Source organism: Anabrus simplex, chromosome 2 (assembly GCF_040414725.1).
Source record: "Anabrus simplex isolate iqAnaSimp1 chromosome 2, ASM4041472v1, whole genome shotgun sequence".
In the NCBI taxonomy this organism is placed as follows: domain Eukaryota; kingdom Metazoa; phylum Arthropoda; class Insecta; order Orthoptera; family Tettigoniidae; genus Anabrus; species Anabrus simplex.
Window position 1 is genome coordinate 883,494,774 of NC_090266.1, and position 18,485 is coordinate 883,513,258.

The following is an 18,485-nucleotide window of genomic DNA, read 5'->3' on the forward strand; positions in this document are numbered from 1 at the left end:
GACGAGAGGGGAGAAAGAAGGGAAAGGTCATATTAGACTTGCAGACAAGCCCCTGGAAGTAGTGGAAACGTTTAAATACCTGGGGAGTGAATTAATGGAGAATGCTCGACTGGATGCTGAGATTAGTAAAAGGATTCAAGCTGGAAGTTGTTTCTATCATAGTGTAAGAAATATGTTATGGGACAAAGATGTGCCAATGGAAGCAAAGGATACTATGTACAAGATGTATTACGTACCCATAACAACTTACGGAGCAGAAACTTGGACAATGACAAAGAAGGATGAGAGTCGAATACAGGCAGCCGAAATGAAATTCTTGAGGAGTATGATACAGAAGAGTAGACGAGACAAAATAAGGAATGAGAAAATCCGGGAAGAAATTGGAGTGGAAAAAATGAATGATAGAATAGAGAAGAGCCGACTAAGATGGTTTGGGCACATAAAGCGAATGAGTGACGAAAGAATGCCAAAAAAGGTGATGGAAATGCAAATCCAAGGAAGGAGAGGCCGTGGACGACCTCGATTGAGATGGAAGGATACCATTCAACGCAGCATTATAGAAAGAAACCTGGACTGGGACACAGTGTTGGAGGAGGAGTGGTGGAAAGACCGAAGAAAGTGGAGAGGAACCATATTTTCCCCTACCCGGCTACAGCTGGATAAAGGGAAATGATGATGATGATGATGATGATGAATAAGGATATTCATGAAAAAATTTGAAAGTTGAAAGCTGCCAAAGCAGCTGGCATTGATAAGATTTCTGCGGTATGTTAAAGTCACTAGGGTTTGCTATAGTGCATATCTGAAACATTATTGGTTACTGTATGCATGAAGAAGCAATAATAAATGAATGGAAGGTTGCATTAGTATTCCCACTGCACATGGGAAGAGGACATGAACATAAATAAGACAAAAACAGGCCAGTCAGCTTGATATGTGTCCTTTGTAAGCTCTGGAAAAGCATTCTTTCTGATTATATTAGACACACTTATGAAATTACTAACATGTTCAGTAGAAGTCAGTTCATGTTTAAGGAGGGTTATTCTACTGAGATTCAACTTGTAGGATTCTAGAAAGATATAATATTAATTTTAGTTTCAGGAGTTCAAAAGGGCAATATCGCTATTATCTTATTGGAGGATTTTGTTTACTGTAGGTAAATCATGGGGTATTACTGTAGAAAATGCAGGCTATTGGACTTTTTTTAAATGTGGATGGATATGTGACTAAATTTCTACAAATAAGATTTCAGAGAATTAGAGTAGGGGCTAGGTGAATTTAAATCCCATACTGTAAGGACTAACATGGGAGGGGCCTGAAGTGCATATTATTGGAGTTTAAAGTTTTTTTCATAAATAAATGGAGTGAGTAAAGAATTGCTTTCACAGATAAAGCCATTTGTGGATGATTTTATACTGTATAGTATAGTAAATAATTTACTAGATTATGAGCAAATATAAAAGACCTAGGGAAATTTGTGAGATGGACTGCGGATATATTATGGTGACAAACGGGATGATAAGTGCAGTTACAAGTTTCACAAAGAGGAAAAGCCCTCTCACTATTAATTGCTGTGTTGAAGGTGTGATTGTCGTAGGATCACTTTTATGTACCTAAGTGTTAACAAACGAAATTAACTTCCTTTTTGGTTAATCACTGGACGTTATAATTATAGGGGTTAAATTTTTATTTTATGTGCCTAACATAGGCTCCCAAATGTGAAAAATAGATTCCAAACTATATTTTATCCAGCATTCATCAATTAGATTACAATTTTTATTTCACTCCCTATATGTGGCTAATGTCACAGTGTATATATTCACTATCAAATGAGAAATGGGGAACTACCATAACCAGTGATTAATTAAAGATGATTAAGAAACCAAAATTTTCAGCATAAGGCACACATTGAACAAAAAAACAAACTGAAATGTCCTCACAGAATAAAAATAAAATTAAGAACTTTGTGTCTAGCAGGTCGATGGACTAGAAAATTGAATCTAGCAAAGAAGGCAGCTAAGAATAACATGATGGCAAGCATAATTGGCAGTCATATAAATTTTAGTGAAAAATGGAAGGGTATGTATAGGTATTTTAAGGCAGAAACAGGTTCCAAGATGGACATTCCAGGAATAATTAATGAACAAGGAGAGTGTGTATGTGAAGATCTTCAAAAGGCAGAAGTATTCAGTCAGCAGTATGTAAAGATTGTTGGTTACAAGGATAATGTCCAGATAGAGGAGGAGACTAAGGCCACAGAAGTATTAAAATTTACATGTGATAATGATGACATTTACAATAAGATACAAAAGTTGAAAACTAGAAAAGCACCTGGAATTGATCAGATTTCTGGGGATATACTAAAGACAATGGGTTGGGATATAGTACCATATCTGAAGTACTTATTTGATTATTGTTTGGTCAGAGGAGCTATACCAGATGAATGGAGAGTTGCTATAGTAAGCCCTGTGTATAAAGGAAAGGGTGATAGACATAAAGCTGAAAATTACAGGCCAGTAATTTTGACGTGCAATGTATGTAAGCTTTGGGAAGGCATTCTTTCTGATTATATTAGACATGTTTGTGAAATTAATAACTGGTTTGATAGAAGGCAGTTCGCTTTTAGGAAAGGTTATTCCACTGAAGATCAACTTGTAGGATTCCAGCAAGATATAGCAGATATCTTGGATTCTGGAGGTCAAATGGACTGTATCGTGATTGACCTGTCTAAAGCATTTGATAGGGTGGATCATGGGAGACTACTGGCAAAAATGAGTGCAATTGGACTAGACAAAAGAGTGACTGAATGGGTTACTATATTTCTAGAAAATAGATCTCAGAGAATTAGAGTAGGTGAAGCTTTATCTGACCCTGTAATAATTAAGAGGGGAATTCCTCAAGGAAGTATTATTGGACCTTTATGTTTTCTTATATATATAAATGATATGAGTAAAGGAGTGGAATCGGAGGTAAGGCTTTTTGCGGATGATGTTATTCTCTATAGAGTAATAAATAAGTTACAAGGTTGTGAGCAACTGCAGCGTGACCTCGATAATGTTGTGAGATGGACAGCAGGCAATGGCATGTTGATAAACGGGGTTAAAAGTCAGGTTGTGAGTTTCACAAATAGGAAAAGTCCTCTCAGTTTTACTGCGTTGATAGGGTGAAAGTTCCTTTCGGGGATCATTGTAAGTATCTAGGTGTTAATATAAGGAAAGATCTTCATTGGGGTAATCACATAAATGGGACTGTAAATAAAGAGTACAGATCTCTGCATATGGTTATGAGGGTGTTTAGGGGTTGTAGTAAGGATGTAAAGGAGAGGACATATAAGTCTCTGGTAAGACCCCAACTAGAGTATGGTTCCAGTGTATGGGACACTCACCAGGATTACCTGATTCAAGAACTGGAAAAATCCAAAGAAAAGCAGCTCAATTTGTTCTGGGTGATTTCCGACAAAAGAGTAGCGTTACAAAAATGTTGCCAAGTTTGGGTTGGGAGGAATTGAGAGAAAGAAGAAGAGCTGCTCGACTAAGTGGTACGTTCCTAGCTGTCAGCGGAGATATGGCGTGGAATGACATTAGTAGACAAATAAGTTTGAGTGGCGTTTATAAAAGTAGGAAAGATCACAATATGAAGATAAAGTTGGAATTCAAGAGGACAAATTGGGGCAAATATTCATTTATAGGAAGGGGAGTTAGGGATTGGAATAACTTACCAAGGGAGACGTTCAATAAATTTCCAATTTCTTTGAAATCATTTAGGAAAAGGCTAGGAAATCAACAGATAGGGAATCTGCCACCTGGGTGAGTGCCCTAAATGCAGATCAGTATTGATTAATTTGATTGACATACTCATCATTAAACCCTCCCATCCTTGTGAAAAAACTGACTAGAGTCGTGTATACCCAGGGAGTTTTTTATGGATTTCAGGGGATTGTGGTTGACAGCATTCCACATTTAGGGGTCATTTTGTTCAAAAAATATTTCAGGAATATGATGTTCAACAAATTAAAAATGAGTTGGCAAAATTTCTCTGAATAAAATAAAGGCAATTTAAATCAGTTCATTGGGAAAGTACGAATATTAAAAATGTAGAAAGTTACTGGCACTTGTGTCAATTTAGGCATTTTTAGGTACTAAAAGAGCACTTGTAAATGCATCTTCATTGTTAGTTATCCCTTCAGGACCAAGAGATATTTTTGTCTAAAATCTGAAGACAAGGAATCACATTAACGAGTTCACAGAGTGTGCCTACAGATTCCTTAATGTGATTTTGATGGTATTTAAGGATTGTAGTAAGGATATAACCAGTTTTCCCTGTCATCCTTCATTCCAGCAACACTCTCCATTGTCATTTCATAGCATTTATCGGTCATTAATATCACCTTGGGAGTGGCGACCCCATTGTAATAATAGCCTCTATGGTTCATTCATTATATCCCTGACCCGGTCAAAGACTGGAAAACAGGTTGTAGGTTACTTTTTTTTTTTTTTTTTTTTAATTTTCAGTAAGGATATAAAGCAGAAGGCATATAAGTCTCAAGTAAGACACAAATTAAAGTATGGTTTCAGTATATGGGACATAGAGTACAGTAGGACTACTTCACACAAGAACAGGAAAAAACCCAAAAGAAAGTGGCACAATATTTTCCTCTTGATTTCCAACAAAAGAGTAATGTTACAAATATATTGTAAACTCTGGGCTGGAAAGATTTGGGAGTAAGGAGACAAGCTGCTCAGATAAGTGGTATGTTCCAAGCTGTCAGTGTAGAGATGACATAGAAGGACATTGGTAGGCAAATAATGCTTGAATGGAGTTTTGAAAAATATTAAATATCATAATATGAAGACAAATTGTTAAAATTTGACCATCAACATATAGCTTACATTGACCTCTACAATCTCCAAAAGTGTTACCAGAAAAATCTAACATATTTGTGCCAGGAAGTACACTTAATGGTTTTCAATGTTCAGATATTAGTCACTTTGCTTAACCCTTTAAGTTTCTTTGGGATATATTCTTCCCACCTAGTATACGCTAGTGCTACAGAGAGATATCTAGTTCCCATCGTGCAAGGATTATGTAGTTTCATGTGCTGGACACAGGGAGTGCATAAATTGCCTCAGTCATATATGTACCGGTGCTCTTTGACCAGCAAGTCAGATGTTACCATGTGGGAAATATATATCCCTCTGGTTGCTTGAAGTTCTTTGCAGACGATGTTGTGTTGTAATAGGCGAGTTTGAAGCAATTTATGGAAAACCTGAGCCAAGGAGGAAGTCTAATTTGTAAGAACAGTTTTCTGTAACATATACACAACTAATATTATGCTTTAGTTTTGTGTCTTGATGCATTGACTTACAGTTATAAATGTTAAATGTCAAGTAATGATTCAGGTTATATTTTTGTTTAAAAATTTTGATGTTTCAGAAATAAATTCGGGTGCCACAGATCAAATTAACGGACTGCATATCAGTGAATTACATATTTAGTTGTTTGTGTATGCAATATTTTGTTGTTCTCTATCTCGGCTAAGTTGTTATACCAACTTGAAGTCATGTATGCAGATTTTTCACACCAATTTATCAGCATACACACATTGGTGTACATTTGAAGGCTGTTAGGTATACTTTAGCATCTGGGTATATGATCTAATTTGTAGTATGATACAAATGAACGTGTTTACACGCTTATTTTGTAGATTTGTATTTATTGCCAAGGAATATGGACAATATTGCGAAGTGGCTGGTAGGGGAAATTCCAGATGAGCAGGCAATAATGATGCTAGTGATGCTGAAGATTGCTCACTCAGTTTTGGTAAGTTTATTTAGCAGTTAGTTTGACTATTAAAATATTATTACTATATAGTGCCAACAATTGCAGTGATGGCATTTGGATACCTGCTGTTGATGGATGAAAACTTGAGTTATAAGCTTTATATATTTTTTCTCTCCGGAAGGAGATTTAATTTCACAGCCAGAAATGGAACCTTCCACCAGTGGTGAAGGAAGAGCGAAGAGGAAATACTGAACGTCTCTATTATTAGAACGACCTGATTCTGATTATTCTGAATTAGGATTATCTGACAACTCGCTGGCCGATCCAGACTTCATACCTGCTTCTCCAACAGCGGAAAGACATCCGTTATTCCCTGAAGTTGTGTCAGACAGCGACCCAACCCTTCCTTCAGAAGACATTGCTATGAGAAATACTAGAGAACGAAAGCCTCAGCCAGAAAGTTATGCTACTTGTGCAAAATACTACGTAATTTACTAGGTGGGAAATTATTATCCCAATGAACACCCCAAGAATGTCAGCTGTCGGGAAGTGGCAGTGGGATATATATTTCCCACCAAAAATATATCACTAAATGAATATGATTTTGTTAAATTAACATGAATGTATGATAGTCTATTGTATTTGATTCTAAACATGCAATAAAACTGATTTTTTTCAGTCTCCCAGTCTTTTGCAACTTAAAGGGTTTTAATTCAACAGGGTCATTTTGAGTTGCAACTCTTTTCCAGATTATAGTAAATAATCTATTTGTAGGATTCCAGAAAGATACAATATTTATTTTAGTTAGAGGAGTTTAAAAGGGCAGTATCGCTATTATCTTATTGGAAGATCTTGAGTTCAAAAGGGCAGTATCACTACTATCTTATTGGAGGATTTTGATAACTGTAGGTAGATCATGGGGTATTACTGAAAAAATTGGACTAGAAAAAAGTGGATGGATATGAGAGACTAAATCTCTACAAATTAGATTTCAGAGAATTAGAGTAGGGCCTTCTTCTTAATTCTCAATCCTAAGATTGGTTGGCAGCAATTCGTCTTCTCCACTCTTCTCTGTAATCCGCTAATCTCTTCATTTCCACATATGAGCCTGTTCCTACGTCATCTCTGATCTGTCTTGCATATTGCAGTCTGGGTCTTCCTCTTCCTCTTTTACTTTGAATCTTTCCTTCTATGACATTAACTATAAATCCATTGTGCCTATAGAGATGGCCAATTAACTGGTCTCTTCTTTTTCTTATTGTTGCTAAAAAGGTTCTTTTTTCACTTATTCGTCGAAGAACTTCTTCATTGGTGAGTTTTTCTGTCCATGAGATCTTTTCCATCCTCCTCCAGCACCACATCTCAAATGCTTCCAAACGTTTCTTATCACGTGCACTAATAGTCCACGTTTCTGAACCATACAAGGCCACACTCCAGACATAGCACTTAATAAAACTCTTCTTGGTCTCCACATTTAAATTCCTTGATGTAAGTAGTATCCTTTTCTTGTAAAAAGCAATTTTTGCTTGGGAAATTCTGCTCTTTATGTCAACTGAACTTTTTCCATCTGGAGTGATTTTACTTCCTAAGTAGGTAAAAGCATTTACTTGCCTTAGTGGTATATCACTAATTCTGATGTCGACTGCAATATGCTGGCGGTTGCATACCATAATTTCGGTCTTTTTTGTATTAATTTTCATGTTATACTTATCTCTCAATATCGTATTCATTCTTATTAATGCACTTTGTAGTTTCTCTTCGTTCTCCTCTATGACAGCTATGTCATCAGCAAATCGTATCATTTTGATTTCTACTCCATTTATCTTTATCCCTTCCATTTCCTCTTTGCATTCTTCAATTCCTTTCTCAATATACTCTACTCTGTATATAGAGTAGGGCCTAGGTGAATTTAAATACCATACTGTAAGGATTAAGAGCATTTTGTACACACCAATGATCATAAAAATTGTTTAACAAGTTTGTTTTTGAGAGGCAATCCTATAAACTGCTAAAATCTTTAAACTCTTCCCCTGAAAAGTCACGGATTTTGAATTGTTACCATTTCATTCTTGGCCAGTGATTTGAGTCACTCTATGATAAAATTCATGAATATTTTCTGGATTTGGCAGGATGCTCTGATCAGCCAGAATATTATGACCACCTACCAACTACCTTATAAACCTGTCTAGATGATAGCAGCATCACCTGACGAGGATTCATCAGACCATGGAACACTGTGCCACTGTGCTAATGTCCAGTGATGACTTCCACATCCCAATTTCTGTCATAGTTGCCCATGTCGTAGTGTTAACATTGGCATCATGCTGAAGGGAATGTGCGAATCCATCGTGTTCCAGGGGAACAGCTACATGACACCTGTACTGCAGGGTAGAGACAAGCTGGCGGTGTCTTAATTCTGCTTGGGGAACATTCATGGGATACCCATACTGCTAGTCACACACGCACAGTACATGTAGTAAGAGTGAGCAGGCTGTCAGTGTGCAGAATGGAAAAGACGCACGATCTATCAGAGTTTGACCAAGGGCAGATAGTGATGGGTCGGAGGCTTGGCATGAGCTTTTCGGAAACTGTATGACTTGTTGGGTGTTGGACGAGTGCTGTGATAGGTCTCTGCAACACATGGCAAAACCAAGGTGAAACCACGTTCAAGCATCGAGGGGTTGGGCGACCACCCCTCATTACAGATGTCGAACGTCGTAAGCTGGGCAGACTGATAAAACAGGACAGGCGACGAACTGTTGTGGAACTAACATCAAACTTTAATGCAGGACAGAGTACAAGTGTGTCTCGACATACAGTGCACCAAACACTCCTACGGATTAACCTCCGCAGACGACGACCCATGCATGTGCCAATGTTAACACTACGACATGGGCAACTATTACATAAAATCAGCTTCATGGTCCGTATCGCACTTCAATAGATTCACAATGAAGTATTTATTTATTTTCCACCTAGTCGATACAATGATTGCTTAAGGCAATTTTTAATGGTCAAAAGTGGTACATGTTTCGTATATTATCAACATCTTCAGCCACATAACACTGTTTAGATGAAAAATATATAAAATTGACATAAGATCTTATGTTAATTTCAAGGACACTTCCTCTAAAGCATTACTTTGTCAATTTTATATATTTTTCATCTAAACAGTGTTATGTGGCTGAAGATGTTGATAATATACGAAACATGTACCACTTTTGACCATTAAAAATTGCCTTAAGCAATCATTGTATCGACTAGGTGGAAAATAAATAAATACTTCATTGTGAATGGGCAACTATGACAGAAATTGGGACGTGGAAGTCATCACTGGACATTAGCACAGTGGCACAGTGTTCCATGGTCTGATGAATTCTCAACCTTCTTCACCATGCTGAAGGGAATGTGCGAATCCATCGTGTTCCAGGGGAACAGCTACATGACACCTGTACTGCAGGGTAGAGACAAGCTGGCGGTGTCTTAATTCTGCTTGGGGAACATTCACGGGATACCCATGGCTCCAGTAGGGCTCGTGTAAGGCACCATGATGGCTGACAAGTATCGTACACTGGGTGTAGACCACGTATACCTCTACATGACGATCATGTTTCCCAAAGGCAGTGGCATTTTTCAACAAGACAATGCGTCATGTCACAAAGCCAGGAGTATGACTGAGTGGTTTAAGGAACACAGTGGCAAGTTGCATTTGATGTGCTGGCTCGCTAACTTGCCAGATCTTAACCCGCTTGAACACATCTGGAATGTGATTGAAGAAGGCGTCAGAACTCATTGCTCCCCTCCCCAGAATTTACAGTTATTAGTTGACTTGTGTGTGCAGATGAGGTGCCAACTGACTCCAGCGACCTACCAAGGCCTTATTTCTTCCATGCCAAGATGCATTGCCACTGTTATATGTGTCAAAGTTGGACGTACTGGCAATTAGTTAGGTGGTCATAATGTTCTGACAGATCAGTGTATATTATACACATATATTTGATTCTCCATCAAGCACAAGGGTACAGGAAAACTACAATGGTACGATTTCAATCTCTTTTTTTGAAATTCCATTGAAATAACATTTGACAGTGGTCTCAGAGACAATAATATAGTAAAGATTTTCATTCTAAATCTCAAGGATTGTTTACTCCACAGTGTGTAAGTATTAGGTGATTACTAAAAAGCGTAATCCATAAATAACAAGTACATTTCAAATCAAAGGTGAACTGGAGGGAGTGTTGAAGGGATTATACATCAATACATTGAATATAAGAACAACAATAATGTGAAGATAAATCTGCAGGCACTTTCATATCACAACAACATGCAATTCTGACCCCAGTGGAATAGAAACTTAGAAAAAGAAATTGAACTTTTATTGCACAATTAGCATTTGTATCCCTTCTTCACATGGTGATTAGAAGTGGATTATATGTTTAGTTTAGGAATTTATGAGAAGTAACATGGCTCTATTCACACATTTAATGCAACATATTAAAATGATATTTTCCTACGACCAATTCATTGTACGGTAGAATTCCTGGTCAGATGTTGTGCAAAATTCTCCATGATTCTCAGTTTGCATATTGTACCTCTGACAACTGGCATGGGGCTCAGACTTTGATGACATCCCCTTTAATATCTGCCATACCAAAAAGGGTACATTGGTCCTTTAGTTTTTCCCATTACCCACCTTGAAGCGACATGCACAGCATGCCCCACAGGCCTTGGACTAAAAATCCACTTTTTCCTAATCATCTGCATTATTATCTGTCATACAATAAATATGCATATAGTGTAGTAAAGGAACAGAAATAACATATTCTTAAATGTTTGTTAAATACAGTTGATAGACCTAGTATGAATGAAAATATTTGAGAAAGATCTTGCTATAAATACCAACTACATGTGATGATCATGACACCATATTCACCTGATAACATAATCCGGAGTGATTGGAATCCAAATAAATTCTTTAGTTAAAATAATTCTACTAGTTTTCACTTTTAAGAACATAAAAAAAGATAGATAGATAGATAGACAGACAGACAGCCACAAAAATGAAAAGTTCTACGTCATGTTTCCTCGGTGTTCATTTACATTAAGAGGGGTTAATTTTCAAACCGAGAGAAATATTATACATCCTCTGATTTTCTCCTGTTATGAATCCTTCAAATAACTGTAAGTCTGAGAGGGTGTATGTCACTGGCTGCTGAGCATGAAGCACACAGAATGTAGTAATTTTTCCATGATTTGAAGAGTAAGTGAAATTATGCACATGACTAAAATTATTTAAAATGCAGGGGCATTCCACATATAGTCTACAGATTTCACATACAATCAATAGTGGAAGAGAAAATTGAAAATGAAAGTCTTCTAGTCTTACTATAAATCCCTATTCTACTGAGTGATTTTTAATGATATACAGTACAAATCAAAACCTGCGCCTGGATGAGTAGACACTAAAGATGAAGTTTGCTTGTGATCTATTCATATGTTTACCCATGATGATAGAACAAACAAGCAGACCAACCAACAAACAAACAGACAGAAAAGCCAAAACCTACTGATATGATCTCCAGTTGGCCTAACTCCACTTCCTATAAAAAATATTAACCCCTATTTCATCTCTTTAAATCTAACGTTATCTTCATATCGTGATATTTCCTACTCTTAAAAACACCATTCAATCTTATTTGGCTACTATTGTCATTCCATCTCATCTCTCCACTGACAGTTCAGAAATTAGTGCTTAGTCGAGCAGCCCATCTCCTTTCTTCCAGGTTCTCTTGGCCCAAATCTTGCAACATTTTCATAACACTACTTTTTGTCAGAAATCATCAAGAACAAATCGTGCTGCCTTTCCTTGAATTTTTTCCAGTTTCTGAATCAAGGAATGCTGGTGAGGGTCCCATACACTCGAACCATACTCTAATTTTGGTATTAGCAGAAACTTATTGCCCTCTCGTTTAAAAAATTACTACTTACTACAACAGTCCCTAACTAACTTCATAACCATATTAAGATGCCTTTGCTGGTGGGACCTAGTGCTTACAGTGCACTGTGTCTTCTGGAATAGGCTAGAGAAATGTTGTTACTTTCATTGACCTGTCTCAGTCTTATCCTTGGCTTTGACAATGTGAACATGACTGAGGCACAAGAGATGTTCGTAATGCCATTCCTTATGCAGCCAGTCCTTGCTATGAATGGTGTGAAATTTTTTTCCTAGGGTTGGTTGATACAAGCATTTCAGGGGGCTTGGCAAACCGAAATGTAATAGCAACATCTGCCTCGGTGAGGAAAACAACGGGAAGCTACGTCACTCCTCATTTTCCTAGGATGCCTCTTCAGTGATGCCTAGGCCATCTATGGCAGGTGATGGAAGAACTGTTGAGGATCCAACCAGCCTTAGGGCTGAGGACTGAACATACATACCATGTTAAGAGTTCCGTTACCTTTATTTATGCCTTGGCTGGTAGGACCTAGTGTTTACAGTGCACTATGTCTTCTGGTACAGGCTAGAGCAATTTTGTTACTTTCATAGATCTGTCTCTGTCTTATCCTTGGCTTTGGCAATATGAAAGTGACTGAGGTATGAGCGATGCTAGTAATGCCAATTCCTTATGCTGCCAGTCCCTGCTATGAATGGTGTGAAAATGTTGCTCATAGGTCAGTTGATGCGTTTCAGTGGGCTTGGCAGAATGATATGTAATAGCAAACCTGACTCAGTGAGGAAAGCAACGGGAACTACCTCACCCCTCATTTCCTTAGGATACCTCTTCAGTGATGCCTAGGCCATCTATGACAGCTGATGGCAGAGCTGCTGAGGATCCCACCAGCAGAAGCACTGACAGACTGAACATACATACCTTCATTTACAATCCAATTTATCTGATTACCCTTGAGGTACTTTAAGCCCATCAACACAGTAATAAAATCTGAGAGGACTTTTTATTTTGGTAAAACTCAAACCTGACTTTTCCCCCTATTTACCTTCATACCATTACCTGCTATCCAACTCACACAATTGTAAAGGTCTTTTTGCAGTTGCTCACAATCCTGAAATAAATAGTAAAAAATAGGGATACATCCATTATAAATTTGACCTTAATTTGATCTCTTTCTCCTGAAAATGATTGATATATTAGGAACTTTGCTATGAATCCAGCATATTTTACTAAATTTACTTTCTACCATGGAATGTCACAGTCAATGCAATTCTACCTATTCCACTTAAGAATATGAAAACATTATTGCATTGTTGTTGTATTTTTGTGTAGAAATCAACTAATTTTATGTTTTCATTTTATTTTAATTGACTCTGTTCAACAACATAGCTCCAAAATTCTGTCCTCTTTTCCAAAGAATAAATAATTATTGTCATATAGAGTTAAGCGATCTCCAAATGATGTGAGTTGTGAAACAAATACTGTAGAATCATTGGTAGTGGGAACAGATGTGAATTGAATGGGCAGGCTTTCTAAGCTAGGAGGTCAAATGACTGATGTAATAATGTTGTTCATGATAATAACTTAAATAAATTTTCACAATCTGTTTTACATCACATCGATACAGAAAAGTCATATCGCAATGATGGGATAGGAAAGGATAGGAGTGGAAAGGAAGCAGCAGTGGCCTTAATTAAGGTACAGCCCCATTATTTGCTTGGTGTATAAATGGGAAAACACAGAAAACTATCTTCAGGGCCACCAACAGTAGGGTTCGAACCCACTACCTCAAGAATGCAAGCTGATAGCTATGAGACCCAAAATCTACAGCCACATGCTGGTACCTAAATAATTGTAGTGGTTGCAATAATGATGTTAATGGTGACATGTAGTGATAAAGGGATATCTGTTACTAATATTACTACTACTACTACTACTACTACTACTACTACTACTACTACTACTACTACTAATAATAATAATAATAATAATAATAATAATAATAATAATAATAATAATGATAACAATAATAATAATAATAATAATTTTAAAAAATTCACTATGAGGAATCCAGTATTGGTAAGGTAAACAAATGCAATTGCACTGAAAGAACTTTTAGATTAAGCCCTTTTTCTGCTTAAGAAATAAAACTCTGAAACTAAGGGTATTCTTAAGGAATTATAATTTGGATGTGCTTTTTGTACTGTCTGGTGAATTTTGTCAAAACAATGAGGCTGGAGATTGTGCTGTATTTTGCTACTGCACGTGAAAAGGAGAAAAAGTCATTTTTTTTACAAAAATTGTGTTATGTCACATTCTGAATCTGCCTCTCCGTGTAAGGACGTACACTAAGGGTGCAACCTTACCCTTTCTCCCCTGTAATATTAAGGTATTGGTTTATAGTGACTTTTCTTGCTGTTGGGTCTTTTTCAGTGTCGGTAACCATACAGTTTAGGGACCCTACTTGCCGATACGACGTCTTACTGTTACCGTTAATCTGGCACGTTGGCAACGTTCAGTCACTGTTCTAGCGTGAATTGTGTGTTGCCACCGCATTGCCTCTAAAGTCACTAGCGATACATTTGCGAGAATATTTAAAGCATATTTTCTTTTTCTGTGGGATTGTAAATCTATTTGGCTAATACCAGGTAAGTAGAATTGTGGCATGTTCGGATAATGCATTTAATAACATAGTTTGTGTGAAATGATGAGCACATCATTTTATTAATTACGTTCCTATTTCGTCCCATACTTATACGAACAGAATTCGATTGGGATGTCTAAGAAGGAAGAAAAATCTGCAAAAACTCCTCCGAAAAGGAAACCAAGGTTACGTCCTTTACAAGCTTCAGGTCAAGAAATGCTTGTACATTGCTACGAGCAATTGAAACAGGAAGACGACGAAGAAGGTATCAGTCGTAGTGATACGAAGCTAATGGCAAGAGTTTCATTATTAACTGGGGTAAGTGTTCGTTTTTATCTTGTTTCTATGATAAGTTTCTGGCATAATGACAATCAGTTGAAAAGGAGCAGTATTTCATTCTGAACCTAACCTAACCTAACCTGATCATGTAGGCCTAGGCCTATACCGGTACCATGTCTTGTGTCGACTTCGATACGGTTCGTAGACTTAACCTTTGTGTATTCATGTTGACTTATGGTATATGTGTATGTAATATATTTCTGTGTGTGTATTCTTACAGTGTAGTTTCGGTTTAGTCCGAAAAGTAATAGGAAATTTCAAGAAGGGAGTTGAATTTTCTACACCAGGTAAACGCCGAAAGCGTGAACATCCAGTGACCGGCATAGACAGTTTTTCTAAGGAAGCGATAGCAAGGTTTATTTATGATAAATTACATAAAGGTAAGGTGACTTCATAAGGAATCTATTGCAACATTATTTATAGAAATTGGCACGCAGGTGAGATAAGCTCCCAGAAATGTTTTGTGCATGTATTGTCATACAGCTCTTTTGAGTCCCTTGTAACTCTCTTTTTTCTTCCCACAGGAGAAGTCGTAACTGTAAGAAAGGTTTTCGACCACATGAAAGCAAATTATGACACTTATTTGTACAAGGGCTCCGAAACATCATTAAGAAGAATTTTGAAGGCCATGGGGTTTGTGTGGAGTAAAGGTGATCCCTATGCGTATGTTAGAGAAAATGAAGACATTTGTTTTAAGAGATCCTGTTTTCTGAGGGAATACATGCGTAATAAGGACAGTGAGAAACCAAAACCTGTTGTTTTCTTGGATGAGACTTGGATTTTTATGAATGGTGAATATATATGTTATATATTACATTTTATATTTAAAAAATCTTGGAATAATTTATCTTCATCAGGTGTCTTTGGTTTCAATTGTGCATTTGTCTTTCAGGGTCACCCACATACTCCTGGAATAAACCACACAAATCTGGACATGATGTTCAAGGAGTAATTCGTCGACCTGTGTCTGAGGGAGGAAGACTGGTTATTGTTCATGCTGGAACGAAGGATGGCTTTGTACCTGGTATGTTCTTAATTTATTTTACTTCATTTTATTGTAGTGAGGTGATCTCTCTTTACATAGTTATGAGGGTATTTAGGGTTTGTAGTACGGATGCAGGGGGGGGCACATAAGTCTCTGATAAGACCCCAACTTAAGTACAGTTCCTGTGTATGAGACCCTCACTGGGATTACTTGGTTTGAGAATTGGAAAAGTTCAAAAGACAGAAGCACGATTTGTTGTGGGTGATTTCTGACAAAAGAGTAGCGTTACAAAAATTTTGTCGGGTTTGGGCTGGGAAGACTTGGGTGAAAGGAGACAAGTTGCTGGACTAAGTGGTATATTCCGAGCTGTCGGTGGATAGGTGGTGTGGAATGACATTGGTAGACGAATACGTTTCAGTGGTATTTTAAAAGTAGGTAAGATCACAGTACAGTGCTAAAGTTGATGAAAAGTGGGGCAAATATTTGGTTTTTTTTAAGAAGGGAGTTAGGGATTGGAATAATTTACCAAGGGAGATGTTCAATAAATTTCCAAATTCTTTGCAATTATTGAAGAAAATACTAGGCCTATCCCTGAAACTACATCTTCTGTCCTAAGTGCAGATCAGTGGTGACTGATTGATTGAAATTGACTGGCACTAGGTCGGAAGTGGCATTATAACTTACCGCTCATTGAGCTCTGTACGTGGTTTTTGATTTTGACTTCTCCACTGTTATTAAAAAGACTTGCAGGTATTCACTTTAGGCCAATGATTAACCTTAGAGAGGTATTTCAATCAAAACTTACTCAGTGTATTTTCATATAATATTACTGGATATTTGTATCAGTAAATTACTTGTATTGTAGGCCTATTTATTATGTTTATTCTGCATTCGACAATCTCCACCTGAATCAGTGCTTGATACCTGACTGTTGAACACCTTCCAAGCTTCTTATTTCTTACTGCCTGATATAGGTTCAGTGTTTGCAGCAATTACATTTGTTCTAAGGTATTGAAATGGGTGTTTATACTTATATCTTTTATGCAAGTGATCGTGGACTTCTAATCCAGATATAGGCCTACTAATGGAGATACATTCATGAGAGATGTTACGATAAAGTAGTGTAAGTAGTAATTAATTGACTTCATCATCAGGTGACTTTGCTACACAGTAGTTGGTTTTACTTAAAATCAGACAGCTTTTTGTATCATTCAACAGAAATCACATTTTTTATTAATAGGCCTATACTTTTTTTAGAACAAATAACTTCATACTAAAACTTAAAATTCTTACAGGTGCTGATTTGATATTTGCTACAAACTTGAAGAGAAATCAGGATTACCATGGTGCTATGAACAGCGAGAAATTTCAGATGTGGGTGAAGACGCAATTAATCGTAGGATTAAGAAATATAGGACCCTGTGTTATTGTAATGGATAATGCACCATATCACTGTAAGCTTGTTGAGCATCAACCAACAACGAAATGGAGGAAGGATCAATTAGTGGTAATTATACTTAATTGAATATTTCCTTCTACTGAATGATGTTTAATGATGTTACAGAAATTAATTTTTATTTTTCCTTTAATTTACAGTCATGGTTAAGGCAGAATGGAGTTTCTCCACCAGAAAATACCACAAAAGATGAGCTGCAAAGCACGTAAACATAAGTTTAGATAATGTTGTTTACACTCGTGTATTTGACTTTCATGTATGCATAACAATATTTCTCTGTTTCTTTAAAACCAGGTACATTGTTGACGAGATGCTGCACAGTGAAGGCCATACTGTCTTACGACTTCCTCCATGCCACTCATTTTTCAATGCCATCGAATTTGTATGGTCTGTGGCAAAACAGTATTATAACAAAACAGTGGCTTCAAGACCTGGTCACGGATTGGACAGAGCTACAGCTGTGTGGAAAGAATCTCTTGATCAGGTAGGCCAAGTGGAAATGTTATTTATTGGATATATGCAAGTGGAGTTTATAATATATTTGTCAGGTTGTGATACTTCAATATATCTTATAGGTGACAGCAGAGATGTGGAGAAATGAAGTAAAACACACTGAGAAGAAGATTGTCGAGTTCTACAATAATGAGGTGAGAGGTCTTCCTGAAGTGGAGGAACTAGTCATTCATCATGGAAGCAGTGAATCGGAGGAGGAAGATGAAGAAGATGAAGAAGAAGAAGAAGAAGAAGAAGAAGAAGAAGAAGAAGAAGAAGAAGAAGAAGAAGAAGAAGAAGAAAGAAGAGAAGCCGAGGAGTTAGCTGTACCATTGTAAGAGCCATTCCATGAGATTAAGAATGTTATAACTTTGCTGGGAAATAATACATTTCTGATTGCCCCGTCCTTTCTGATATAACGAAGTTACATTTCAAAATTGTGGGAATTGTGTATCTACAAGTTACAGGGCGGTATAGATGTGCAGGTGGGGATCAGTGTCCAATCGGAGTGGAATTATCTAGAACTGCTGTGGCGCAATGTGATGAGGAGCGGGCAAGGGGGGGAGAGAGAGAGGGAGACAGCACTCTGTCACCAATACACGATGTAAACATTGTACGCCTGTTAAAATACTGACATAACTTAAATTTTATACACTATCTAATGGTTTTCCACAGTTCTCTGAAAGTCACAACTCACGTATACTGTATATATATAGAGAGAATTACATATAAAAATACCTGTGTACACAATAAGTAGCCCACATATTAAATATAAATCAATTTGCTTTACGTCGCACCAACACAGATAGGTCTTATGGCGACAAAGAGGATAGAAGAGAT

The 18,485-nt window shown here is 37.1% G+C and overlaps 1 protein-coding gene across 1 annotated transcript; it reads left to right on the forward strand.

Annotated features, from left to right (window-relative positions):
• The first annotated feature begins 17,571 nt into the window (after positions 1 to 17,571).
• LOC137498394 (troponin T, cardiac muscle-like) lies at positions 17,572 to 18,130 on the forward strand. Its single transcript, XM_068225874.1, has 2 exons — positions 17,572 to 17,637; positions 17,729 to 18,130. Exon 2 carries the CDS (start codon positions 17,741 to 17,743, stop codon positions 17,981 to 17,983), a length of 243 nt encoding a protein of 80 aa, XP_068081975.1. The 5' UTR covers positions 17,572 to 17,637; positions 17,729 to 17,740; the 3' UTR covers positions 17,984 to 18,130.
• The last annotated feature ends 355 nt before the right edge of the window (positions 18,131 to 18,485 follow it).